The sequence below is a fragment of the Amphibalanus amphitrite genome, unplaced genomic scaffold (genome assembly GCF_019059575.1).
Source record: "Amphibalanus amphitrite isolate SeventyFive unplaced genomic scaffold, NRLGWU_Aamphi_draft 000018F_arrow, whole genome shotgun sequence".
NCBI lineage: Eukaryota > Metazoa > Arthropoda > Thecostraca > Balanomorpha > Balanidae > Amphibalanus > Amphibalanus amphitrite.
Window position 1 is genome coordinate 131792 of NW_024881514.1, and position 26296 is coordinate 158087.

At 53.5% G+C, this 26296-nt stretch overlaps 2 protein-coding genes across 3 annotated transcripts; one reads left to right on the top strand and one right to left on the bottom strand.

Moving 5' to 3' along the window:
* Positions 1-126: 126 nt before the first annotated feature.
* On the bottom strand, positions 127-12134 carry LOC122388986 (myotubularin-related protein 9-like). Of its 2 annotated transcripts, none has more exons than XM_043380610.1 (11): positions 12018-12134; positions 6478-6676; positions 5641-5803; positions 3910-4058; positions 3468-3593; positions 3005-3154; positions 2466-2702; positions 2168-2274; positions 1599-1834; positions 1081-1318; positions 127-647 (listed from the first exon to the last, which is right to left on the bottom strand). In XM_043380610.1, the coding sequence occupies exons 1-11, from the start codon at positions 12092-12094 to the stop codon at positions 512-514; spliced, it is 1818 nt and encodes a 605-aa protein (XP_043236545.1). In that variant the 5' UTR covers positions 12095-12134; the 3' UTR covers positions 127-511. The 2 variants fall into 2 exon arrangements, with proteins under 2 accessions (XP_043236545.1, XP_043236552.1); XM_043380617.1 differs by lacking the exon at positions 12018-12134 and adding an exon at positions 6952-6977.
* LOC122388995 lies at positions 7292-25913 on the top strand. Its single transcript, XM_043380631.1, has 3 exons — positions 7292-7535; positions 24623-24735; positions 25117-25913. The coding sequence occupies exons 1-3, from the start codon at positions 7390-7392 to the stop codon at positions 25281-25283; spliced, it is 426 nt and encodes a 141-aa protein (XP_043236566.1). The 5' UTR covers positions 7292-7389; the 3' UTR covers positions 25284-25913.
* Positions 25914-26296: the final 383 nt, after the last annotated feature.

Consider the following 26296-nt stretch of genomic DNA (forward strand, 5'->3'; position numbering starts at 1 on the left):
GTCTAAACTCAAACACAAGCGGGTACATCTGACGGAGGACAACAACCACCTTCTTACAGTGAATCGACGGTTGTCCGTCGACCGACAAGGGCTAATGGTGGTCCACCGACGGTCCAACGTGGTCCAACGACGGTTCACAAATGGTCAACCAACAGACCAAGCCTGATGGTGGTCCAACGATGGTTCAGATGGTTCAACGCTGGTCCACCAACAGACCGGGACCGCATTTGGTCCAACGATGGTCGTGTGATGGTCCACGGAAGGTCCATCAACAGACCAAGTATACAGACGGTCCGTCGGCGGCGCCATCCGCATTCCTCACAATCAGCGCCGCCTGCAGTCTTCTACCCCAGCCCCCCCCCCCCCCAACGGAAGCCGCCCGTCGGACGCGCTCCGCTCTCCCGGGAGATCACCCCGTCTCATCCACAGGCCGGACAGGTGGGTCCCAGCCGAGCCCCGCCGTCCCGGACCGACCGCTGACAGTTCCTGACCGACCGCTGACCGCCTGCGCTCAGTTGGCGTCCGGTGTGACCGCCAGCTGCAGCAGGTCCCGGCGCACGGCCTCCTGCTGCAGCTCCTGCAGCCGGCGCCGCAGCTTGGACGCCTTGGCGCGCAGCTGACCGTGCTCCGCGTGAATCTCGTGCGCCCTGGCGGACCGGGGAGAGAGGCCGATAGTCAGTACAGGGGGCCGGGGCCGGGGCCAGTAATGAGCCGCTGACAGCGTCCCTGTCGCTTCATCGAACAGGGCTGGCTGTCGAATGGCTCAGATGCGATTACCACTACCCGACACAGGACGCCATCTGGGTGGGAGCGTTCCTAAACATGACCATGACTGTGTGCGTGGGTGTGTGATTTCTGACGGTAAATTTTATTCCCATTTTACCCTGATGTATGTTTTCTTTTTAACTCTCTGTGACTAGAGACACAGAATAGCCACGCCCATGTGGAGTTGTCTGCCTTTGTCAATACGACCAGCGACTTACAAAAGCGGCCTCTGTTCCGTCACCTCATCCATGACAGGCCCACTCCGGTACATCAGTATCTGAGTATCTCGCCCTCGGCCGTCATCCTCACCCTCACCTGGCTAGTGCGGCGCGCTGCGCGCTGAGGTCGACCGTCCAGCGCAGGTAGAGGCCCGGCCACAGCGTCAGACTCATGGGCGCCACGCTCGGCCAGATGACCCGCTTGTTGGGCTCGTAGAGCGGGTTCAGGTAGCGCGGCAGCACCTCCACGCTGTTCATGTGCGACCACAGACTGCACGTGCGCTCGCGCAGCTGCACCTGCTCGCGCTCACATACGTTGTCGCCCAGGAAAGTGCCTGTCGGCGGGGCGGGGAAAGGGTCACAGGTCCGTCAACAGGCGGTGCAGCATGACATGGAAAAGACATTGCCCCATCTGCGATCCACTCTTCGGGTAAGTGCTCGCACGGAGTCAACCCACGGCCGGGGTTTCAGTGGACAACAAACTGTCAAATCAATCGGCTAGAAGACCACATCAACAAAACAGTGGCCAGCAAAATCACTGAGCGTCTGAGTGACCTAACTCTGAGGCGCGTCTGAGTTAGGGGCACTCACTGGGGGGGGGGGGGGATCACTCACCGTACTGCGAGGCGTACGAGTGCTGGAACAGGTCGAGCAGAAAGGCGTCGTTGAATTGGAACGAAGTGACGAACTGGTTGGTCACCTGCCAGACGCAGTCGAGGAAGAGCAGGAACGAGGGCGCCACGCCCTGGTACCGGTCGCGGCTGGCGGCCGGCGCAAACACCGAGTGACGGTGGCGCGAGGTGAACGGGTGGCCGGCCTGCAGCCACTCGCGCTCCACCAGCGCCTGGAACCTGTCGGAAGGGGGGGGGGGTGTCAGGTCAGGTAAGGTCAAGTCAGTGCCGCTTTGCTATAATAAAAGAGCCTGAACCAATAATCGAGCCCTGATCAGGTCGTCACATTGAAACTCATCGGTAACGGAGGTTTCTTTCTATGCGCAACTGGCAAGTATCCATAGCGCCCGTATCCAATATTGCTCCTAGTGCGTTCGGCGGACTATCTGATTTTCGCACCATTCGCACTGTCTCTGGTGCACTGGACATGCCCCTACCCGAGTGATCACGGTACCGTCCCGTTCCCTCACCTACCCTCGGATGGTGCGAGTCCCCTGACCTGACCTGACCTACCCTCGGATGGTACGGCAGTCCGGGTTCAGGATCAGCTGGGCCAGAGAGCTGACTTGCAGTGTCGAGTCCATACCGTCCGCCCCGTGCACCAGCACCGAGGTGACCTCCTGGCAAACAAACACCGCGACAGAGGTCATCCGAAGTCTGATCGACACACTATACAGGACGGTCATCAGATAAACCTCATCATCACTAGAAGTCCACGACTTTCCGCCGCGCGACTAGAGTCTGAAGCTCTGAACAGTGGCCCAGCCTCCCGTATCTGCTCCCTACCCAGTCTCGCTCCATTGCCACTCACCTGGTCAAGACACTGGGCCACCAAGCAGGCACAGTTGAGCGTGTCCTTGACGTGCGACATCCAGTTGGAGGAGACGAGCCTGCCCAGCCAGCGGTCCATGCCCTGGGCAGTGTCGCTCAGACCGTCCACCAGGCGCTGCAGAGAGTCCAGCTGCGCCGCCTGACGGTCGATCGGCTTGTTGTGCACGCGCCGCCACTGCGGGTAGTGACTCTCCGGCTCGTACCCGCCGCCGCGGTTCTGCCGGGGGGGGGGGGCAGTCAGAGGGGGTAGTGGCTCTCCGGCTCGTACCTACCGCCGCGGTTCTACAGGGGGGGGGGGGGGGGGGGGAGTCAGGGCCACACGCCAGTCAAATATGTTTAAAAAAAGAAAGGAGAGAAGCACGTGCGAAAAAGAGATGTGAGTCAGTATAAGGCACCGATCAATCTGCCTTGGCTGACATGGCCAGGACGATCTGTATCCGATCTGTGTCTGGTATTAATATCTACCAGTTGGCTGACATGGCCAGGTTTTCTGTGCGCTTGTCTGGTATCATTACCTACCTTGGCTGACATGGCCAGGTTCTGCGTCCTGGTGTCGATGATGTAGCCCTTCTGTCCACTGGAGCCGAGCGCCGCGTTGATGAGTTTCTCGTCCTCTCGGCAGCGGCGCTGGTTTCCCGTCATTGGCTGGGAGCTGCGCAGCAGGATCGACTGCGGGACAGTGGCGAGTGGGGTTAGACACGGCGTACACGGGACAATGGGACAAGGCTACTGGGCAGATAATAAACCCCCGATACACCTGCTTATGTGGAACATCTAACTGGATAGCCACAGACTGACACGCGAAACGAAACGACAACGTGACTGAACTATTTCAAGGAAATGGTATTGATCAAGATAGAGTCAAGAACTAAACCGTCCCTACCGTCGTTACCACGGCCACTATGCCGATATGTCATCCATCACAATTCCCTACCCCCCGATTACAGTTGGTGCGGGGAGGGCGACCGTGCGGGTTACGTACGCCCTTGTCGTGTCGGTAGCTGAGCACGGGGAAGCGTCCACCGTGTCGGAACAGCGCCACACGGATCAGCTCCTCGTCAGTGACGGAGCTGGGCACCACCACACTGCGCGGGTAGCTCTCGCACACCTAGCGACGAAGATAGTGACGGGGAAAGGCGTCAGACCGGGTGGACGGAGAGCAGCACTAGGGTCTTCAACGGGCGGCATCCTGTTAGCAGATCAGCGATCAATAACACAACATTGGCGAATAGACAAGGGACCAAAGATACTGGTCACTGGCGGGGACTACGGCTAGATACTGACACAGAATAGCATTACTTTTGAGTTCTGAGCATTAAAAACAGTATGCTATTGTCCAACGTTCCATGCCTCGCACACATGCTGGCGACTCTGGTCGAACAGGAAGCGAGAGCTGGAAGGGCCGACTGAGCGGATGGCCTCACCTTGAAGTCGCTGTTGAGGTGGCTGATGCGCCACTCGTCGCTGCTCAGAATCAGCTTGGAGAACTCGTGCTCGGTGGAAAACTCGGACCAGTCGTCCTCCCCGCCCAGATTTGAGCGGAAAAAGAACGGGTACGCCAGCCGAATGTCGTCTGTCGGGAGTGTGGAGACGTGGAGCGATTCAGTCGATGACGTACAGAATGCTACTCTTAGCATTAACCCGCGCGGGGCTGGGGGGGGGGGGGGTAAATTTTACCCCCCCTCGCGAATTTTGGCTATATCTCAAAAACGGCGGCGCGCAGCGCCGCCAAACTTTCAGTACCTTTTCTGACATCAATTTGACACGTTCCCTGAAAATTTGAGCGAAATCCGTCGGAAATTTTTGAGAAATTGACGTTTTAGTGACGTCATGTTCGCCATTTTCGCCTCAAAAACGGCAAAATTTCAAACGCTGCTAACATCTTCATTTTTAAAGGAATCAAGACGTAACAAAAAAGGTTATACGTCTTTCTACTTTGTCTATCAAATGGCTATCTCGGTTTTTTGAAAATTTTGGATTTTGGCCCAAATTTTTTTTTTCAAAAAACTAACTTTTTTGGGAAAATAGTTATAAAATCCAAAATTTTGAGTGTATCGAAAAAACCGGAATATATGTCAGAGAACTGGTCTATGTGCACCTACATACCAATTTTTAGAAGAATTGGTTTAAAAATGTGGGAGTTATTCAAAATTTTATGACGTCACGACACACAAAAAATTTGAAAAATGATTTTTTAGAAGTTCTAGACCTCGTACAGAAACAAAAATAGCACCATTCGATTCGCCGTGAAAAACTGCATCAGATAGACACCTTTTTAGGCCTTAACAACCAACTTCAAAATTTGACCTCACTTGACCTGACCTTGACCTGACCTCGACCTGAAATTATCCAGAGGTGGTCCATATCACTTATTGAGTGTGCCTATTGAATTCCATGAGTAAAATGACCCATAAAACATGTGTCGCACATGCCCTTTTCTATATTTTGTTTTTGGTGACCTGACCTGACCTGACCTGACCTTGACCTTGACCTCTGAATGATATTGTATGCAACGAATATTGTCTTGGTAGCCTAAGAACACGTTTTGGGCAATCAGTCTCAGTCCATGACTCCATTCTTCGGCAACTACGGTGCAAGGCCGATACTGTAGAAACTTGCAATTTGTACCCTTGACCTGACCTTGACCTTGACCTCAAACTTTAAATTAAGTACATGTTTTTAGTTGTTCGTGATGAGATCTTTCGATTGGCGTTCGAATTTTCCAAATCGGACCATTAGTTCGGGAGATAACAGGGGGGGGGGGTAAATTTACCCCCCCCCCCCAGCCCCGCGCGTTCGGCTGGAGACCCCAGCCCCGCGCGGGTTAATATGCTGCTGTTCAGGCGGGATGCTTGATTTCTCTTTTTTTGCGATAACTAGAGTTTGTTCCACATTGCGTAACAACGACGGTTTCGAATCCGAATAAATAAAAAAAGCTCAATGGAGTCAAACTGGTACGAAAATAAGATGATCGTAAGGCTTACATTATGCATAACAAACAAATGAAAAACATGCACTACATAATCTTAAGCTACCAGTGTAAAAACGCGGCGATGAGATAGGGAGCAACATAAACTGATAGATAAGACCATAAGACATCAAAATCGAAGCAGACGTCGCCAGTTGCTTAGCTACCCCGTAGCTACTGAGCTCACCGACGTTGGACAGCGTCTCCAGCGTGTGGGCGATGTTGTTGAACTCCTCCACTCCGTAGATGTCGAGCACGAGGACGCGCAGGTCCTTGCACTTGACGGCCACGGCGCCGCCCATCATGCCGTTTGGACGCCGCTCAACACCATCGATCATCCGGTGCAGCACCTGGCGGGCCGGCCGGACGCGTCACGACGGACCGGGGACCAGCGTCATGGCAGGAGGGGGACACGTTACGATAAATCGGGGAAGAGTCACAGCACACTGGGGACAAGTCCATGCACCAGGGATGCCTCATGGCACATAGGAGACATTTCATGGCACACATGGGACAAGTCATGGAACACCTGCATCGTCACATATGGAGCCTGGTGATTCACATCACACCAAGGACTTGTAGGGTCATGCTACACCAGGAACTAGGAGAGTTACATCAGCGATCAGTGCATCACAAATGACTCTGAGCATATTACACTGCTTCACAACAGGCACTGGGTACATGGAAAATGGCAGGTAACTAATGAGGCATCAATCATATTCAGACATTGCCATTCAACACAGCTCTCAAAAATGTCCAGAAGTCATCAACATAACTGAAACATTTTTGCTGCTTAGGTGAGCCTAGGTACCTCTTAACCCTTGAACCCACTGTCCTTTATGGTGCACAGCACTGTTGACTTTCTGCTAGGCTGGTGCCATGCTTCACACACTCGGGCTGGCATACCTACCACTAGTAAGTCCAATTGAACAGAGAGAGTTCAGAACCAAGACAGACCTGACTGAAACAGTGCTAGAACTGCATTCAATCCCATCTATATATGACCATATATCTAGAAACTTACCCATACCTCCTGTGCCTCCTCTTGTCTGGAAGAGAAGATGAAGTGATGTCCAGTGATGCAGAGAGTCCCATCCAGAGGTGGGCACAGCGGCTGGTGTAGCACCACTCGGTCACACTTGGGTGTGCGGATGAAGTCAGCAAACTCCATCCCAGAGTAGTGGGAGCCTCGTGGACGAACTGGGATGCCGCCAGGCCACCACCTGTTGCCAGCAGTGACATAGGGACGGATATGGCAGTCAGTTAGCGTAAATTACCAAACAGAATCAGAATACAGCCCAGCTGTTACACCATCTACAAGAATATCATTATCATGATATGGTAGGTACTGATATTTGGCCGAGACCTCAACCTGAGAGCTGCTAGACAAAGTGCAGGTATCTGTGCTAATAACATATATAAAAAAGCAAGCAGCACCTAAGCAAATATAAGTATTTGATCAAACATAAATAATCAGCACAGGGGCCATGCATTACACAGATTTCAGTAGATATTCGGTTTTTATTATTTGGTAAATGATACGCAAGCCGCAAGCCTTTCTACGACACCGAAGTGATAGTGTTCTTTTCACGCTCACACGGCTTGTGAAATTATTTTTCTATCATAGACAGCAAATTTTTTTGAAAAATCAGTTACATGCCGTCTCAAAATTACGTTTTTATCGTAAAAGATGGATACTATTGCAATACTACATTATTATGTTATATTAAAAGGCCGAAAATCGTTTTTACGAGCAGAAAAACATCGATAGCGTCGACCAGCTGAAAAGTTAGAACACCTTTGACGGCAGCTGATTTTCATGCCATTTCTTGCGCGGCTGATACAGTTACGGAATCGCGTTCGTTACGGGTGGCGCGCAGGCGCATGGTGTAGTAATATTTTGTTTTTTAACATTTTGCGTTGATGTGGTGGTAGTATGTCTGTCCCGTACTCTGGAACAAAAAAGTTCGCAAATGGAGTGATAAGTGCCATTATCAAACAACTGAAAACGGTCTCACTGAAGCCAGCAAAACGTGTTGTTTTCAGATTCGATCCTTTCACTCAGCCATCGCAGCAAGTCAGGTAAGTTCAAAGCATCAATCTTGCTGAGATATTCCACCACTCATTCCTAGTGTATAATAATTAAAAATAGTTTGCTATTTTCTTTGCATTTATTTTATTCTATTAACTGAACCTGACATTAATGTTTTAGGGTTGACGCTACAACCAAGCCATCTGTCTTATCAAGATAGATCAGTCTCTTTTTCGGCAGGGGGTCAACTCGCCTTGTCAGATTCCATCCACTATCACCAGTGCGTGTAGAAAAGGCTTGAGGGATAGGAGAAACCCGCTTCATAGTGCATTCGCTGTGCAGGTGGAGTCTGCCTCTCACTCTGTACCAGTCTGCAAAACGTGGCAGGCTTCGACGAGATCTCGTCGGGGCAGACACCACAGGTTGGGGCAGAAATAGGGGCAGGTTTCAGGAAGATTGGGCAGAAACAGGAAAATCTGGTGCAGAAGTTAAAAAATTGACACAGAAGTGATTTTCTCAGCTTCTCACTGCTTCCTACATCATTATATCGTTACATTATTTGCATCATTAGGGGCAGGAATTGGGCTGCCCCTGGACTCAGCATTCTGATTCGGGGCAGGATTTTGTCTGCCCCGAAAATCTTGTCGAGCTCCCTGCCATGTTTTGCAGACTGGACTCTGTAGAGAACTTACAGCATTTTCATTTTTGCATGATGGCAATTTTCATCAGTATTATTTCTCATGGGAGTTTCTAAGTCTCTTTTGGGGAACAAATTAAGGCCAAAAAGCAATCAGCCTATATGACCAAAGTGACAATTAAAAGAATCATAAAGTAGTTTCCATGCCAATGCACTGATCTGATATGCTGGCTCGATAATGGCAGTTGTTGAAAAAAGTGGGAGTTGAGCAGCTCGCTGGGTTTGAGTTGATTTGACACCTGACATGACATATGAACACTGCTGATGTTTGCCTATGTTTTGTGGTTGTTGGGAGCAGACTCAGAGTCAGTGCTGGAAATGAGGCCGCTTTCTGGTCCCGGCGTTTTATTCTCCGGGTGAGTTAGCCCCGTCTAGCGCTTAGCCTTTCGGGACCCTCTCAGAGCCGCGGTTGTTTTCGCCGCTCGGCCCATTCGAGATGCAAAGTTGATAGTCGCACGAAGTTTATTTGGGGCCTCTGAATAAACGACTTCGAAATTAATCGATTCTACAAAACCTTTTTCTTTCATCTATATGCATACATTTAACAGTAACTCCAGACTATACTGGTTTGGCTGGCCCTAAATAAGCTTCGTGTGACTATTAACTTTGCATCTCGACTGGGGCGAGCGGCGAAAACAACCGCGACCCTGAGTGGGTCCCGAAAGGCTAAACGCTGGACGGGATTAACCCGCGAGGAGAATAAAACGCCGGGACCAGAAAGCGGCCTCATTTCCAGCACTGCTCAGAGTTCAGAGATAGGTAACTAATCACTGTCCAGTAGGTACATGGGAACTGGGATTGGCTCTGTCAGTCATGTAAGCACACTAAACTTTGGATTCTAAGCTCCTGTACCATGGTCTTTATATCAAATGATGATGATGTGAGGGCCTACACAACACAACAAGTGCATGTAAGGCCTTATAGTGTACAACTTAGAGCTGACTGTAGCTTGTCTAATTTCATTGTAGGTGTTGCATGAGTGTGCCTATAAGCAGGGATGCGGAGTCGTGGTAGCGATTTCCGACTCCGACTCCGACTCCGGGCTCCTGGTCGGCTCCGACTCCGACTCCGACTCCGGGTCTGATGCGAAATACGACGCAATCATTAACACTGTCCAATCATTGATCACATTTTTTTTTCATAATCTTTTTTGATACATAGTCACTCATCCACATTCATCACACCTTATAAGAAACAAACAAAACATTTAAAATTGCCCTGTGCGGCCCACCTGGCCAGGTCGGGCGGCGCCCTAATCCCGGCAAACACCACCCGACCCCGGGGAGAGCTGGGGGATACCTCCCCGACCGGGGAGATCTGTGGGATACCTCCCCGGCGCTCCAGGTGGGCCGCTCCCCCGAGTTGAAAGTACGCGGCTATAAAAGTATAATATAAAGGCTAGCAGTTGTTATTGTTGAGGAAACAAAACATTTCCGAAATTTATTTCCAGAAAATTTATTTCTAGATATAAATTTATTTCCAGCAAGCAACGCCATAAATTTTAATAAGCTTCCCGGAGTCGGAGTCAAGGCAGCCTGGTCGACTCCGACTCCGACTCCGGGCTCGCTACCACGACTCCGGGCGACTCCGACTCCGACTCCGACTCCGACTCCGCATCCCTGCCTATAAGCATTGGCTGACCAACAAGATCCACCAGGCCAAGTTGATAGGAATGAAATGCATCAGCTAAGGATTTTATCTGAACCAAATAGCCTATACTGGTGCAGATCTCTCATGCATTTATGTCTGAAGAAATGGACATTGATTTTACATGTGTTTGTAAGGAGCTAAAATGACACAATCACAAAGCCTTTTATTGTGTCATAAAAGAGATAATACATAAAGAGATACAAAAGAGATAAAGGAATCACAAAACCGACTTGGGTACAGTTTGAAAGGTTTTATCAATAATCACAGTTATTTTGATGGGTAGGTAATGCAATGGCACATGTTTGCTAACACTCCTGGCCCCATTTACACAAACTGCATTGTTCTGACAAACTGTACTCCTCATAATTTCTCCTCCCTCATCCCTTCTAAGTGTCCTCCCTTCTAAGTACCCAAGCACTTTGATGGTCTGAAAGCATAAAGTGTTCTTCAGAAAACTGACTAAGTTTGCATCACATATTATGCATGTGAAATCTGGTGCATCTAGGTATGAGATGGCTGCTGTTATGAGTAACGTGCCACGTGGGCTGGTCCCTTTGTTTTCGTGTTTGTTTGTTTGGACTGGATCAGGCCCGTCATCGGTGTGCTCAGTTACCCCCGCTAACTCCGCGGCAGAGGTGTGCAGAGAGACACTCTCCCCCCGTGTATGAGATGGGCAGAGGGGCTCTCCCGTGCCAGGGTGGACACAGACCAAGTGTGCCAGGGTGGACACAGACCCATTGTGTCAGGGTGGACACAGACCCAGCGTGTCAGGTCGGACACAGACCAAGTGTGCCAGGGTGGACACAGACCCAGTGTGTCAGGGTGAACACAGATCCAGTGTGTCAGGGTGGACACAGATCCAGTGTGTCAGGGTGGACACAGATCCAGTGTGTCAGGTCGGACACAGACCCAGTGTGTCAGGTCGGACCGGGCGGGGGTACGCCCTCCATATCCGGTCGATCTGGTGCCGACTGGTGGACGGTGACAGGTGGCCCGCGCCGACTGCGGTGACGGGACGCAGGGCGCCACGTGCGTCCGTTCTGGGGGCGCCGGACCGCTCACCGGACGCTCGTCCTGTTCGCCAGCACACGCCCGGGCGGCCCCTGTCCGACGCGACGGTAAACACAGAGCGCCGGCTGCCGACCTGCACCGTCCGCGGCGCCGGCGACGGATAATATAAACCCCGCCGACGTTTAAGCATATGTTCAAATATCTCTCGTCGCCCGTCACGGTGAGCTGAAGCATAACAGGACTTTAACGATGTCCTTGGGTTTGATCTTATTGTTAATGTGGTCTTCCAGCAATGAGCGATATTCGGAGGCCTTGTCTGCTACACAGGTGCCGCTCAGATGGCATCCCATCATTACTGATCGGGAATACAAACGGTGATTGAGGTTAAAAAGAATTGTACGGTTTGACCTTTCCAGCAGAATGTCAGATTTACCCGCACAAATATCTCGATACAGGTGCATAACATTGCTGCAACTTTAAATAGAGATGGCTCTAAAAAATCTGAAGTCAATAGCCACTTGCCCGTTCTATTCAGTGTTCGTTGAGTTTCATTGGGTGCGCTTCGCAGAGTTTCGAAGAGGGCCAGTGCTGCCGGGCCGAAAGGGAGACTTCCAGCCCTGGTTACGGGGCGTGAACTTGAACTCGTGTCGCCGCTTGAACCCGCTAAGCATAGGCACATACTATCTCTTGCCGCCTTTAGTAATGCATTGTTTACCAATAACAACTGTATTGCTAGTACCTATTACGAACAGTGCAGGACATTCCGGTACACTTGGTTTCCATATAGACCTACTTGTTACGTAAAGAGGAGAGAGGTATGTTGAGCTAGGTATAGCGTCAGCGGAAGGTGTCGCGTGCGCTCCGGGGCCGTGCAGCCAGTTTGTTCAGCTCTCCGCAGCCCGCCGGTGTCCTGCGTGTCGCGCCCGCCCGTCCGTCTGCCGGCGCGCAACTCGTCACGGCATTAGTGTCTGTGAGCCAGGCGCAGGTCACGACCTTGGCTCGGTCGCGTCAACAGGCACCGCAGTCGTCCGTCCGCCGCTATCAAACACCCATCAACACCGCGTGCAGAAACAACAGCAACCGTAGCAGAGGCGCGCGCCAGTTGGTATCAGTATGGGGGCGGCGGGAGAGGGGGTGGGGCTGTCAGACGGGCCGGCGCCCGCCAGTGACTTACTTTTCGCCCTCGCCGGCGGGTGCCGGGGTGGAGCCGGCGGCCGAGCTGGCCGGGGCGGAGCGGCGGCGCGGCAGCATGGCACCTCCACTCGGCCGTCAGTTCTGTCCACAACTGGCGCCGGGATCGGAACGGGCGCCTGTCGCCGGCCGGGGCCGCTGCGCCAGGCGCGCCGACCGTCGGGCAGGGCACACCGCGGGTCCCTGAGCGCGCCCTTGCCGCCGCGATCGGCCGGCCCTGACCTCCCCACGCCGCGTGGGCCTCCTGCTGTCCATCCCCCTGACTGCGCCCTTGCCGCTGGGGTCACACGGCCCTGACCTGACCCCTGCCGCCGGGCTGGCTCCACTGCCGTTCTCTGAGTGCGCCTCTGCCGCTGGGGTTGGCCAGCCAGCCTTGACCTGTAGGGAGTAGTGGTGTCAGTTTCAGAAAATGTATGTCCAATGTCCGTCCAATTTCCAATGCTTACGTCGATTGTCCGTCCAAAAATGTCCAAGCCAGCCATTTGTCCAAAGATGTCCGAAACCTACGCAATAGTTTACACTCAACACTGTTATTTAATTTGTTTTAAATGTACTATTACCAGCTTTAATGTGTTCATCATCTCAAAAGCTGAGCTTTCTATTCGCCAATCAGTGTTAAACACGATTGCTTTATAAAAATGCTGAGGTGTAGCAAGTGATTGTCCAAAGTTGTCTAACGCCTGCCGTCATTGTCCAACCGAATTCCGAATTGGACATTGGACAAAATCGGAATTCCGAACGATTGACACCACTAGTGGGGAGGGGAGGGGTCCAGGTGGGGGCCGTTCGTTGACCGCTTTTGTTCCGGCCCTCTTTGGTGAACAGCATTGCCTAATCGATTTCAGTATTTAAGACCACTTTGGGCCTTAAGTGTCTACCCTCATTCATCTGTTTCAGACTTTCACTATGGTAGGTACCTATAAAGTATAAACAGTAAGTTGGTGATTGGGTATACCTTTACATGGGTATCACATCTTACAAAATCCATCGGTTACATGCCAGAAATCATTGATTTTTTTTGTGATTTTACTTTTCATAGGCCATGACGATATAAGCCGTTGCTTACTTTTCCCGAAGACACAAAAGAACACCAATGGAAAGTGGGAAATTTGAACTCAATATCTGGCATTTTATAAGAGGTTAGAAAACATGAAGTCCTTTTGACCTATGGGAAACTGGTTCCAAAATGCACCTTGAGTGCATTCTGGAACCTACCCTTGTCAATCAGTTCAATTATGAAAATTTAGAAACAATTATTTAAGATTATAAGTTTTTCACACTTTTGTGGGAAGATGAATGATGGTTGTGTGATATAAGAAGTTATTGGCGTAAACCTCACCATTCCCTAGCACGGCCATAGGTAGTTAATCGGACTCAGTCTTGTCCATTGATAATATGTGGGCCTGCAGCTGACACTTGCGCCCGGTGCTGCTTTGTGGTAGCGACAATTACATTCTCGTATGTCGTCCGTTGGGGAGGAACCAATGGCCACAGGTGCGATGTATACAGGTCGCACGTCCCCAGAACCGAGTGCGACTTTTTTGTCCGTCTCCATGGGGCGGGGAACTATTTTTGTGCGCGTTGCCGGGTGGTGTTTTTTCGTTGGTTTGCTTGTGTCTGGCCTGGAGCCAGGTGGGTCACCAGGTGATATTGTTCACCGGCCGGTCAAACGCTCAAATATACTGCTGTAGCGCCGGTCACAGTACCTTAGGTGATTGTCTGCAAACACAGCATTGATGTGTTTACTGACCGCGATCTGGAAAATCGCACGAAATGTGTGCCTTTGGCATGGAAGTGTTTGCACATCATTCGCTTTGTCTTGCGATACCGTGTATTTTGTAGTCATGAAAGGCTGGAGAAGAAGGTGAATTTGAGAGGAAAGAGAGACGCTCAGGATGAACTATAACCTGAGTAGGATATATCCACCATCTTCGGGTCAAGTTTGTAAAAACACATGTGCGAAATACGCACGCACTCGGCTTTAGCAGACTGCGCCATAAAACATGTAAATATTATGGATTAGTATACGAAGAAAAAGTTAGAACCTGTCATCACACGATTCTGCGGCTTTGCTCATCAGCTGGTGCCGTGACTCTGAGTCGGCGATGCGCCGCGGGGGCTTGTTCCAAGTCAGGCCGCACAGTCTCGGTGCGGGAGGGGCCGTCACTCGGCCGTCAGAAGCCAGCGAGGGAGTTTGAGTACCGCGGCGGTGATCCTGTCTGGCTGCTCGTGTTCTTGTTTGCCGGGCGGCGCCTCTGTGGAAAAGTGGCAGGTGTCTTTCACGTGCGTCAGTATTTCACAGTGAAAGCGCATCTGCACGACAGTGACACGCGCTATACTTTCAGTCACGACCCGTTTCCGTCGACAGTATAGCTCCGGGCCGAACATTTCGTCAAGGAGAGGCATGCCTTTGCTCCTCCTAGAATATGCACATCATTTGGAGATGAACTTTGGTCCTGGGGTCTTTTTTAAACCACTTTCTAATGAAGCTAGAAGTTTGCATTTTATCTTACCAATGACGCGAAATTTCTTGATAGGAAGAGGATAAGAAAAGTGGGAACTGGGAACTTGCAATGAGATATAACTGAGATTCTTATGTAGGCTCCTGTGAAATGTAGATTATCGGTATATTTTCTCACCGTGTACCGTTTTCTCGTCAATAGGGCCTCCATTTTCTGGCAACCGTATACGTCAGCTATACGTCAGTTCCGTGTTTAGTACACGAGCTGCATTTAATTGTGCCAGCAACGACGGTATGCATACTTAAGTCAGCACGGTGTAAGACTTTGCGGCAGGTCACTCCGTTTCTTGTGTGGTCGCAACGTCACGTACCGTACTGTGACGGCCGAGGTGTGCTGGGGTTCATTTGATCTCCTTAGAATTCTATTGGCTCTGTCGAGCTCCATTCGATCGCATGATGCCGAATTCCGTGACGAGCTGAGGCAATGCTCCGGTAATGTGATCCTAGTCGTGTTCTTTTCTCACGTGGCGTGCCATACCAGCGACCCTGGCGTTACCTCCCGGACCGTGCCGGGGAGCTCTCTGCTGACGTCTTCGCTCGAACCGTCCGGGGGAGCTGTGGTCCGTCCTTCACTGGGTCCAGACGGGGTTGGATGGTCCGGCGCGCGGATCGGTTGGATCGCGGCCACGGCCGCAGATGAGGTGCCACAGACCCGCTGCCGGTCACGCGGCCGGCGGGTGGAGCCATCAGTTCGACCAGTTCGTTTGTGTACATTCGGCCGTTGGCAAGTGGGGGGTGTCCGACCACTGGTCTTCTGGCGGCGGCTCGGAACGGGCGGCCTTGTGCGCACGTCTTGGCAGCGTCACAGGCCGTGGCGCCGGCCGGCGCTCGCCTCACGTTACGCCGCCGTCGGCGCGGTCGCCGGGCGGGCGCTATCGGCGTGCGCGCTGCGCTCAGTCGCCGCCGGGCCGCCGCCGCTGCCGCCCGTGTCCGCGCTGTGTCCGCGGCGTGCGCCGCCGCGATGGAGGTGGGGGTGGTGCGTCGGCACGGCTCGGCGCGCATGTGGACCATGCTGGTGCTGAGCCTGCTGCTGCTGGTGCCGCTCGGCGTGCTGAGCAACACCACGCACTCGCTGCTGCTGACCCTGGAGGTGTACCACATGCTGTACAACGCGCTGACGCTGGGCGGCTGGCTGCTGTCCGTGCGCCTGGACGCGGCCGCCGGCTCGCCGACGCGCACGTTCGGCTGGGCGCGCCTGGAGGTGCTGACCACGGTGGTGACGCTGCTGTTCATGGCGGCGCTGTGCTTCTCCATCTCGGTGGAGGCCATCCAGTCGCTGGCGAACGCGGCGCACTCGGACGACATGCACCACCCGGTGTATGTGATGGCCTGCGCGGCCGCCATCCTGCTGGCCAACCTCGTCTGCTACATACTCATCGGCGGCTACACGTGCCTCCAGAGCACTCTGCTGGCGCCCAGCGAGGCGGCCAAGCGGCTCTCTCCGGCCGCCTCCGAGGCGCAGCTCAGACCCGACTCGCGGCTCGTGAAGCGCACGCCGGCGGCTCCGCTGGCGCACCACTTTGCCCGCGACCTGTCCGGCGCGGTGCTGCTGGTCATCTCGGCGACCACGGCGCACATGAGCCGCGCGCCGGCGGTGCGCTACCTGGACCCGGCGCTGGCGCTGCTGTCCGTGGCCGTGCTGGTCTCCACCAGCCGCAGTCTGTTCAGCGAGTGCTGCCTGATCCTGCTGCAGACCATGCCGGCCACGTTCGACGTGGCGGCGTTCCGCACGCGGCTGCTGGCAGCGTTCCCGGCCGTGCAGGACGTGCACGAGCTGCATGTGTGGCAGCTGACGCCCGACTGCGTGGTGGCCACCGCGCACGTGGTGCTCGCCGGGCCGCAGCAGTTCAACGACGTGGCCGAGCGGGTGACGGCCTTCTTCGCGGCGCACGCCGTCGGCCGCGTCACGCTGCAGCCCGAGTTCAGCGGCACCGCCGGCGGCTGCACCAAGTCGCGCTGCCTGCTGCCCTGCTCGGTGGACAGCTGCGCCAACGCGCGCTGCTGCGGCCAGGCCGTGCTGCGCCGCGTGCCCACCATACGCGTCACGCCGCCCTCGCAGGTCAGCCTAGTCGGCAGGGGCGGCAGCATGAGCAAGACCGGCAGCACTACCAGCCTGGCGAAGGAACGAAACCACAGCGCCAGCACCAACGGGGACTGCGTGAAGTACAGCGCGGAGAGGGATCAGACGCTACCTGGGAACGGCACCATACACAGCCCGGAGAACGATCAGACGCTGCCCAGGGACACCATCGGGCACAGCCCGCAGAAGGACCAGACCCTGCCCGGGGGCGGCACCAGGCGCAGCGCGGAGAAGGATCATACCCTGCCCGCGAACGGCATCAGCCACAGCGCGGAGAAGGATCAGACCCTGCCTGGGGACGGCAGCGGGACCGGCGACGGCGCTGGAGTCGCTGCTGAGTCCAGCAACAGCAGCAGCACGGCACCTACCCCGGAGCCGTCCGTGCCGGCCCCCCGGGGTGTCGCCTCAGAGGAGACGAAACACACCGGGAATGCGTCTCAGGTGACGGCGATCACTAATGGCTGTGGGACGGATCCGACTCCCTCGGAGAACGGTCTGGGCCAGTCCAGTCCCTCGGAGGGGACCGTGAAGACGCGAACTCCTTCAGATGACGTCAGGGAGTCAGTCGAGTCTTCGGACTGCGCGGACAAGAGGCCGTCGCCGGCCGAGAGGAGCTCAAAAGCGTTACTGAAGACTGAGAGTCCGGCAGAGTCGTACGGCAGTGTGAGCAGTGTGGGGGACTGGCGCGACGCAGAAGGATGATGTCAACTGGTGTGAGGGTGGCGAGAACAATTCATGACTTTAACAGGCTGTGGCAAAGTGTTCCTCGCCTAAGTGTTGTGTTTGCGTGACAAGGGTGGATGAACTGAGCGGTTCCGATGCATGTGGAAGGCATGCTAGTTGAATGGTTGTCAAGCCCATTATCGACACGTTCTGTGTAAAAAATTTTGGCGACAAAAGTTATTTGTTTCTTCCTTATGCCACTGATTTCCCTTTAAACGCGCCGTGTTATCACATCACCGATAGTCTCAAGTGGAACGTCTGACTCTACTCGTCCCGGATAATTTCGACCTCGGTGAGTTCCGCCGGCGCAGATATGGCGGCGCCCCGATCTGTATCTGCTCTGTATCTGTATCGCCCAATAGCCGGGGTCCACGCGGAGGCCACTGTTTGTTTGGCGATACGCTTCTGGCTTGGAGTGGTCGTCGGCCCGTCTGTACGTATCGTCTCGGCCTTGGTGCCCGGGCCGTCAGCTGGGGGTGGTGACAGACGTGACGGGCCGCGGAGTCACCCGATGACCCGCGAGTAACGCCAAACGGACTCACAGAACAGCGAGGGCGCCTGCCGGGGGGCGCCCATGCCGCCACAGAGCCGGGTCGGTGACTGGGGTCGGTACTGTTGGTTTTGGCTTCTCTCACGCTGAGCTGCTACACCGGCCGGCTCGGCGTGGCACTCATCATGTGCCTGCGCGCTGTGGGGGCGCCGCTCTGGCAGACAGTTCCCCTGGCTGGTGCCGCACTCTGCGTTTGTACCAGTGGCTGGTGCGCCTGGCAACTGGCCATCAGTGGCGGCGGCAGTGTCTGACGTGGCTAGGCAGCTCAGTGTTTAAGCAGACATAAAACCACCCACCGTAGTCCATCATTTCATTAGCGGATATGCTGTTTTACTTTCACATACAGCTAACTAGTCATGATGTTGAGGATCCTTTTTATATGAAATATTTCACACTTGATGCCCTTTCATGTCGTCGGCCTTCATTTCTTGCCTTTCTTTGTCGCGAAGTAGGTATGAGAGATGATAACACTTACTAGTGTGTAAACATGCCATGTGAACAGGAATTCAGCAACGGCTAACTTTCCATGGGCTGTTATTGGTGAGCATTGGCCTGGCTCACCGGCAGCTCGTGCCTCAATCAATTGTAACACGGGCCGAACGGTGAATGGCCCGCCACGCGGTCGATCACCATTCACCGGCCCGGTGCATTTGGGTCATGTTTTGTACGCGCAAATATTTTTAGTGGACGTCGATGCACCTGACGGAGCCGCATTGGTGTGGCATGGTAACCTCCTAATGAGTACGCTGCACAAGGTGCAGCTGCGCTCCTGTTGGAATGTGGTGTTTGCTGAACATGACAGATAATTTTAATACATTTCTTTTGACGCGAATTCTCATGCATTTCGATATAAGACTGCTGTTCTGAGTTATGCGTATGATGAACCGAGGTGATCCTGCCATGGTTAAGTTAAGTTTAGTTTATTTATGAAGTCATCTTAAGCATGCACGAGTTGCCGTTCGCATAGCGTGTAATTTGTACCCAAAGGCAATGCAGATGAAGCAATGATGAGAAAGGTAGCGTTTACGCAATTTTATGGTTTGGTTCTGCTACCAAATCCTGCTAGAAACCTGTCGGTTATGTATCTTTAATCAAGTTGGTAATGAATGGACGTATTGAAATAGTTATGGGTCTCGTAATCTGGTCGCATAATGCAAATCTTACAGATGTTTCGCGCCTCAAATGTTCTTTGTGAAAAGTCTCGCCAGTTGTAACCTTTCATTTATGTAAGACCGGCCACGAGGCTGTTGTCTCGGGAGCCTGTCCGAGTGTCCGAGGGACAAGCCGACTGCTTGCTATGCCGGGCTAAGCCGGGATAATGCTTTTTCCACAACAGGCTGCATTTTTGCGGCTTGTGTGTCAAGGCGCAGCCGGTCACCGCTTAGTGTTATCGGCGTGCAGTTTTCTCCGTATGATTGGCCGCTCGGTGGTGCCGGCTCGCCGGGGCCTGCTGCTCTGCGCCGCTGCCATTGCTGCTCCGGGCCGGGCCGCTCAGTTCCTCCGCCATTGTTCTGCTGAGCAGCACGTGACCGATCTGCGCTCGGGGCGCGCCGCCGGCAGGGGATGGGGCGCCGGACCAGCGCCGGACCGTCTGTACCGGCCCGAACCCGACCCACTCACGGCCGTAATCCGCCGGACCGCGTGTCAAGGACGCGACTCGTGTCCACGGGGCGGGTCGGGCACGCCGTGGTCAGGGCATCGATCACCGCTGCTCATTACCAGACGCCAATAATGGCGTCGTCAGACTGCCCAAACCCGCTAGTGGGCTGCTGTTTTGTTTTTCTTTTTATCTCGTTTTGTTGGGCTAGGCCCGTCCGGACAAAGACCAGTTCAGGGTCATGGATTGCAGGAATTAGGACGAGGCATTGGACTGGTACAGCCTCCAGTTGGTGCGCTCGCCGCTGCTTATCCCATATTGAGCGATAGACCACCGAGGCGGATGATTGACTGACCTGAGAGCGGCTCCTAATGGTCAGTGGTAGCCGTCCAGTGCTGAATAGAAAAGATCATGAATTCGGATTCATACGTCCTGAGGACGGAGAGAACGATATGCAGTTTGTAAGTGACCATTCGTGGCCTGTGCCCTGTGCCAAGTTGTGTGCATTGCTAGCATAGATGGGTCGACGGCTGCGCACTGTGCAGTATGTATGACGGGGGGGGGGGGGGAGGGGCCAGTTGATGCCGGCACGCCGCTGCACCGGGCGGAGCTCGCGTGGGGGACGGGTCGGCGGATGCCCCGGTCGGCCCGGGCCGGATACCGACACCGTCTAACCCCCTCCCCCTCTCGCGCCGGACGCAGCTCGTTGCCCATCTATTAACCGTGGCGGTGCCGGGCCGCAGCCTCGGACCCGGTCGTGCTGAGGCAGTTAGCACGATGCCACGTTAGGAACGAATTAATTTCGTTTTATGAATATTGTTAGTGTGTGCTCGTTCGCCATAAGTCACTCCGCCTGACGGCGGCCGGGGAACGCTGGGACCTGGACGACAGGGTCCGAGCAGGCCGGTGTCGTCCGTGGTTCATCTGGACCTGGACGGCAGGGTCGGAGCAGACCGGTGTCGTCCGGGGTCCATCTGGGCTCTGGGCCGGCTGTCGTCTGTACAGGCGGCCCGTGGAGAGCGGCCGGATGTGGTGAGAGCGGGGCGTGCGCTGAGAGCCCGCTCTCGGGGCGGCAGACCGTCTCTTCGTGAGCCCGTCGGCTGCCGGCGAGTCACGCTCAGCTGTCACGTGCCGGCCAGCTGCGGTCAGCTGGGGTCACTGGTCCGGTCAGCTGGGGTCAGCTGGTCCGGCCATCTGCGGTCAGCTCGGGTCACTGGTCCGGTCAGCTGGGGTCACTGGTCCGGTCAGCTGGGGTCAGGGGTCCGGCCAGCTGCGCACATTGCTCCAACAGACGGTAAATAACTTTTGAAAATACCTATCTCCAATTTTAGTGTTTTCTGAACCAAAATTTTGCGAGGAATCCGATGGTGTGGTCCCTGAAATCTGAAAAATTTCCATTTTGGAGATAGCACCTATTTTTTGAAAAGTAAATATTCGTCATGCACAAAAGTCAAATAAATTGAAAATATAATGAGTGAATATTTATACTAACACTAGAATGTATCGAACATGAATTAGTGATATATTTTAGCTGAGATGATACTATATCTGCTCATACATGTACATGAATTAGTACATTAACCCTCGTCGGCCGAGAAGGGGTGGGGCGGATGCCGCCTCATAGGGGTTTTTCGCGATAGCTCAAAACACGCTGAGGGAAAACAGCTGAAACTTGGCATACCTAATATTTTATTCAAGCTGGATCTTTTGACACCAACTGCGTTTTCAGGTCAGGTCAGGTCACTGACCTATGACGTCATAAATGAACCTCTGCACGGTCCTCAGAAGTTGCAACTTTGCAACGCCCTCAGTGCCAGAGGAACTTTCACAGGAAGATGAAACTTACAGGACGTAGTATCCTTTAGAGGTCTCACAAATTGTTTATCTCAGATTTTTCCCAAATGTCACATGAGGTCAGTTCGGTCACGTGACCTCACCATAATAAGTCAATGGAGGGAAATATGAAAACTGTTATTTTGACGCCGGAAATTGTCTAAAAACTGTCCCAAGCACATGAAATCGTGGTTTCATGCACTCTTTGTAAGGTCCGATCATGAAACCACGATTTCATGTGCTTGGGATAGTTTTAGATCATTTCCGGCGCCAAAATAACAGTTTCAATATTTCCCCCATTGACTTATAATGGTGAGGTCACGTGACCGACCTGACCTCATGTGACATTTAGGTTAAATCCGAGATAAACAAGTTGTGAGACCTCAGAAGGATACTACGTCCTGTAACTTTCATCTTCCTGTGAAAGTTCCTCTGGCACTGAGGGCGTTGCAAAGTTGCAACATCTGAGGACTTCGCAGAGGTTTATTTATGACGTCGTAGGTCAGTGACCTGACCTGACCTGAAAACGCAGTTGAGGTCAAAAGATCCAATTTGAATAAAAGATTAGGTATACCAAGTTTCAGCTGTCTACCCTAAGCGAGTTTTAAGCTATCGCGAAAAGCCCTATGAGGCGGCACCCGCCCCACCCCTTCTCGGCCGACGAGGGTTAATGTACTAGTTCATGTACATGTATGCGCAGATATAGTATCATCTCAGCTGAAATATATCTCTAATTCATGTTCGACACATTCTAGTGTTGTTACAAAAATTAACTCATTATATTTTCAATTTATTTGACTATTATGCCTGACGAATATTTATTTTTCAAAAAATAGGTGCTATCTCCAAAATGGAAATTTTTCGGATCTCGGGGACCACACCATCGGATTCCTTGCAAAATTTTGGTCCAGAAAACACTAACATTGGAGATAGGTATTTTCAAAAGTTATTTACCGTCTTTTGGGGCAATGTGTGCGGTCAGCGGAGGACACTGGTCCGGTCAGCTGCGGTCACTGGTCCGGTCAGCTGGGGTCAGCTGGTCCGGCCAGCTGCGGTCAGGGGGGACGCTGGTCCGAGGTCCGGTCAGCATTGGTTATTGGTCCGGTCAGCTTTGGTTCACTGTCATCTGCATTTTGCGGTCACTTTTTCGGTCTGCTGTGATTATTGGTCCGGCTAGTTATTGTCACTGGTCCGGTAGTCTCTCTGTAGGCAGCTGCATTCGCTGATCCGGTAAGTTGTGGTCACTGGTCCGGTTGTCTGTAGTCAGCTGCGGACTGCGGTCACTGGTCCGTTCATTGGTCCGGTCGTTCGTACCGAGACCTCTCTTAGGTCACGGACTAGTCACTGTGGATCACGCCGGCGTGATCATTCTGGATTTCACCGATAGCCAGCGGGACACGGAGAGGCTAGAGAACTTTGAACCAGACTTACCGACTACCGAAGGTATCTACTTGGGCTCACGTCCAGCACAAAGTGACCCTGGCAGTCGGCGCACTCCTACGTCCCAATCAACAAACTGATTCTTGTTTATAGTATAAACACCGGGAAATACGAATCGCGAATCGGCGAATGCATATTTGGCTTCGTTAATAACGCTGAACGAATGAGTGCAAATGCGTACAAAGCATTTTACCAATAAACAGCATGGCGTAATGTGTTTTCAGCCGTAGTGCTTCCTCTTGTTGACGCTCTCGTCCTCTTATTTACGCCTTTCGTTGATTCCTGGCGTAATTCGGCCACGCCGACAATACAGCAGCGGGCAGGACTGCCTGATCGACCTTTGCACCCGACTGTCTGCTAGTCTGTATCCAGCTGGGAATATATACAATTCGCAGAAGCCACTGTGGTGTATCGCCCTCTGGCCCAGTATCGCGGATGTTCTATCTGGACAGTCGGCGGCGGATCGGCTCGGGTCCTATTCACCGCTATCTCAGGGAGTACACGCTTATATCGAATATCGATCGACGGGTCGATACCGCCGCTGAAATGAACACTTGTGGTCTGGGTCATATTGTTATCCGTTTTTATAACCTCTCAAAGCAAATTGTCTGTTCGGCTCGAATCAGGCTAGCAGCATCTCAAAACAGGCTTGTTTCGGCTCGGCAGTCAGATGCTTTGCATTTTATCGGTTTCATATCCTTTGATGAATTAAAATATTAACAAAATGGTTTGTGTTGCCGACTTTCTTGTACCTCTGGCGTCCATCTGGCGTCAACCTCGACATTCATAGCGGAGAAACTTGGCTGATGACTTTGAAGAACGTATTTACCAAATTTGGGACGATAGGTGAATAAGCTATGACGGTGAAACTAAGGACAAAGGATCATGAAAAGTGCACTTTGCGTTGTTAGATCACAGTAGATCATTGCTCTGTTCCGTGCGCCGGGTCGAAGTCGCCGTTCAAGTTCCGGGACGCCGCCGCCGGAGTCGCGCACTGCGCGGAGCTGTTCTCGGCGATGGTAAAAAGGACAGTGCTAACGAATTTCAGACGAGCCGCCACGGGCACAATAAATAATCGAGTCGAATATCTATAAGCAAATTATAAAATGGAAAACACATAAGAAGTTGAATTTGCCCATATATATGGCACTACTAGGTTACCATGACACTATGCACGGTCACGGGTCAGCACGCACGTCCGTGAGGCCTGCTTAGCGTGAATGAGAAATGAGAAAACAGATGGCGAATGGAGCAAGGACCAGAAGAGCACACGAGTACCTAATACATGTGATCAGTGGCAGGCCATTATCAGCGCGTGGTGATCGAGCGAGCGGCGGGACGGTCTGTCGGGCTGCCCCCCCCCCCCCTCCCCGCAGGGCCGTCGGTGGTACCGGTTCCCCGCCGCTCTATCCGCGGCCACTGGGAGTGCGATCCGGCCCGTGAGCACACTTCGCTCCACAATGACCATGACAGAGCAGTTCGGCACTCCCAAACCGGACGTAGTCGCCATTAACGGCGGCGTACTCGCTCACGGGACGAGTGAGCGACATCACGCACTTCCACAGCCCGCCCGTGATGCGAGCATTTATTGGCGTGCGGTCGTAACGCTGAAGGTACCGCATGAATGATGAATATGACATCCGTGAATGGTGAGAGGTGCTCAACAGCCGCCACCGTGGCATCTCCCAACTGTCTCTCCTTGGTTTGGCCGCCCCCAGCCTCCGTAGGGAGCAGGCTGGATGGACGCCCCTTCTTGTTTTGTGGACAGGAATCTGATGAGGTGTATGTCCCTCCCCAGACGTTGAACCGGGGACTGACCGCTGTCGTTCTTGTTCTTCCCACAGGAATTTGATGTGGTATATGTCCGCGGGGTCGATTCGTGAGACCAATCCCAAGTGCACCTTCAAGACGGAGATCGCCAACGACCGCGGCGAACCGACCATCCTCGTGCAGCTCGGTCAGTTCTCCGTCAACCCGCCCAGGGGCTCTTGGAGGGGCAGCGGGCCAATGTCTGGTCCGGGATTTAAAATTAATCTAGGTATTGTAAAATCATAGAAACCAACACCCTTTATACCCGACGGAGAATAAATAGTTATCTAGAAATAGAAATAGACTGCGATTATAGATGCCTAGCACTAAGGAGTTTGGTTTTGATTGGCGCACTCCTATGAACATTGAACACAGGATGACACATCTAACCGAGAGTTGAGAACCGGGCCCCGTCGGGTCCGTCGATCTCGCCATGACTCGTTTGCTGATAAGAGCTGATGGGCGCCATCCGCCGGCAGCGACGCCCGGTCCCGCCTCCCCCTCTGACGCCCCGCCCCCCTCCCCGCAGACTCCGACAAGTCCGTGCTCTTCAAGGCGGGCAACCTGACCGAGCTGGAGGTCCTCCAGCTGTGGAATCAGCACATCACTCCCCTGGCCGCCCCCACGGACGGACCCAGCAAGAGCGCAGCAGCCGGCGCGGGCAAGACCAAGGCCGGTAAGGCCCGACTGCGCTGAGTTACATTCTCCGCTCCCACCGCTGTCGCCATGTCCATGTCGCAGAAGAAGTACCAGTCGACGCGGACCATCACGAGCGCCATCTACGGCAGCGTACCGGCCTTCACGGACGTGTTCGATGAGGAGACGTTCTACATCGCGTTCGGCACGCTCTTGCTCGTCACCGTGCTCACGGCCTTCGTGCTCAGCCGATACGTGACGCTGCGAGCCGTCGAGTGACGTTCCGTGATGCCGTCAGTGAGACACCGTGCTGATCTGTGACGCAACGAGCTGACGTGCAGTGGGTACTGTCGGGAGAGGGCGCGGTCTCACTCTCGGCGGTGTACCGGTCGCTGTGACGCTCTGATGCGGCTGTCCCGGCGGTGGCGCGGCTGGGTCAGACTCCGGTCAGCCATGGCACCCCGGCGTTCCCCGCCCCGGCCCCGGCCGCGGCCGAGTGCCCGGCGCCCCTCGCTGTGGTCCATCTCCTGTGGTCTGCGGTCCGTCCCGGCGAGCCGTCCGGCCACCTAGTCAGCCGGGACCCGCTCAGTATCTCGTGTAGTCTCGCTCCAATTCGGTCTGGTGTGTGATTGGGAGATGTGTGCGTGTGTGCATTCTCATTTACATAATATACCTAGATGTGCTCGGTCAGTCGGGTTATTTATCATCATGTTCTTCACAATTGTTAACCAATGACCTATTGTCGCAAGAAAACCACTAGCGATTACTAGTGAATAAGGCACTCTTCGTTCAGTTCGCAGGCTTTTATTCCGAACCTAGACTAAAATGGCACTACGACCGAGGTACGCGACTAAAACTAACAATTTTACCCAACTGAACGCAAAAGCTGCCAACGGTACTATATAATGCATTCATGCCCTCGTGTTTAGCGAGAAAAGGAAGACCTATGACGCCCCCGACTACAGCGGTTCCACCAAAGGAGGCACTTCTATCGACCTATTTATCAGGGAAGTTTTTATCAGCCCGCGCGCGTGTGCCCCCGATGCCTCGGCGGCCGGGGGAGGGGAGGGGGG

What these genes read in the sequence shown, in the direction of transcription:
- LOC122388995 (XM_043380631.1), top strand. Translation starts at nt 7,390, where the DNA reads ATGTCTGTCCCGTACTCTGGAACAAAAAAGTTCGCAAATGGAGTGATA. An exon ending in CAGCCATCGCAGCAAGTCAG is followed by an intron (nt 7,536 to 24,622) that starts GTAAGTTCAAAG and finishes TTCTTCCCACAG; the next exon opens with GAATTTGATGTGGTATATGT. An exon ending in GACCATCCTCGTGCAGCTCG is followed by an intron (nt 24,736 to 25,116) that starts GTCAGTTCTCCG and finishes CCCTCCCCGCAG; the next exon opens with ACTCCGACAAGTCCGTGCTC.
- LOC122388986 (XM_043380610.1), bottom strand. Translation starts at nt 12,094, where the DNA reads ATGCTGCCGCGCCGCCGCTCCGCCCCGGCCAGCTCGGCCGCCGGCTCC. An exon ending in GACTGCCGTACCATCCGAGG is followed by an intron (nt 1,835 to 2,167) that starts GTAGGTCAGGTC and finishes CCCTTCCGACAG; the next exon opens with GTTCCAGGCGCTGGTGGAGC. An exon ending in CTCGTACGCCTCGCAGTACG is followed by an intron (nt 1,319 to 1,598) that starts GTGAGTGATCCC and finishes CCCCGCCGACAG; the next exon opens with GCACTTTCCTGGGCGACAAC.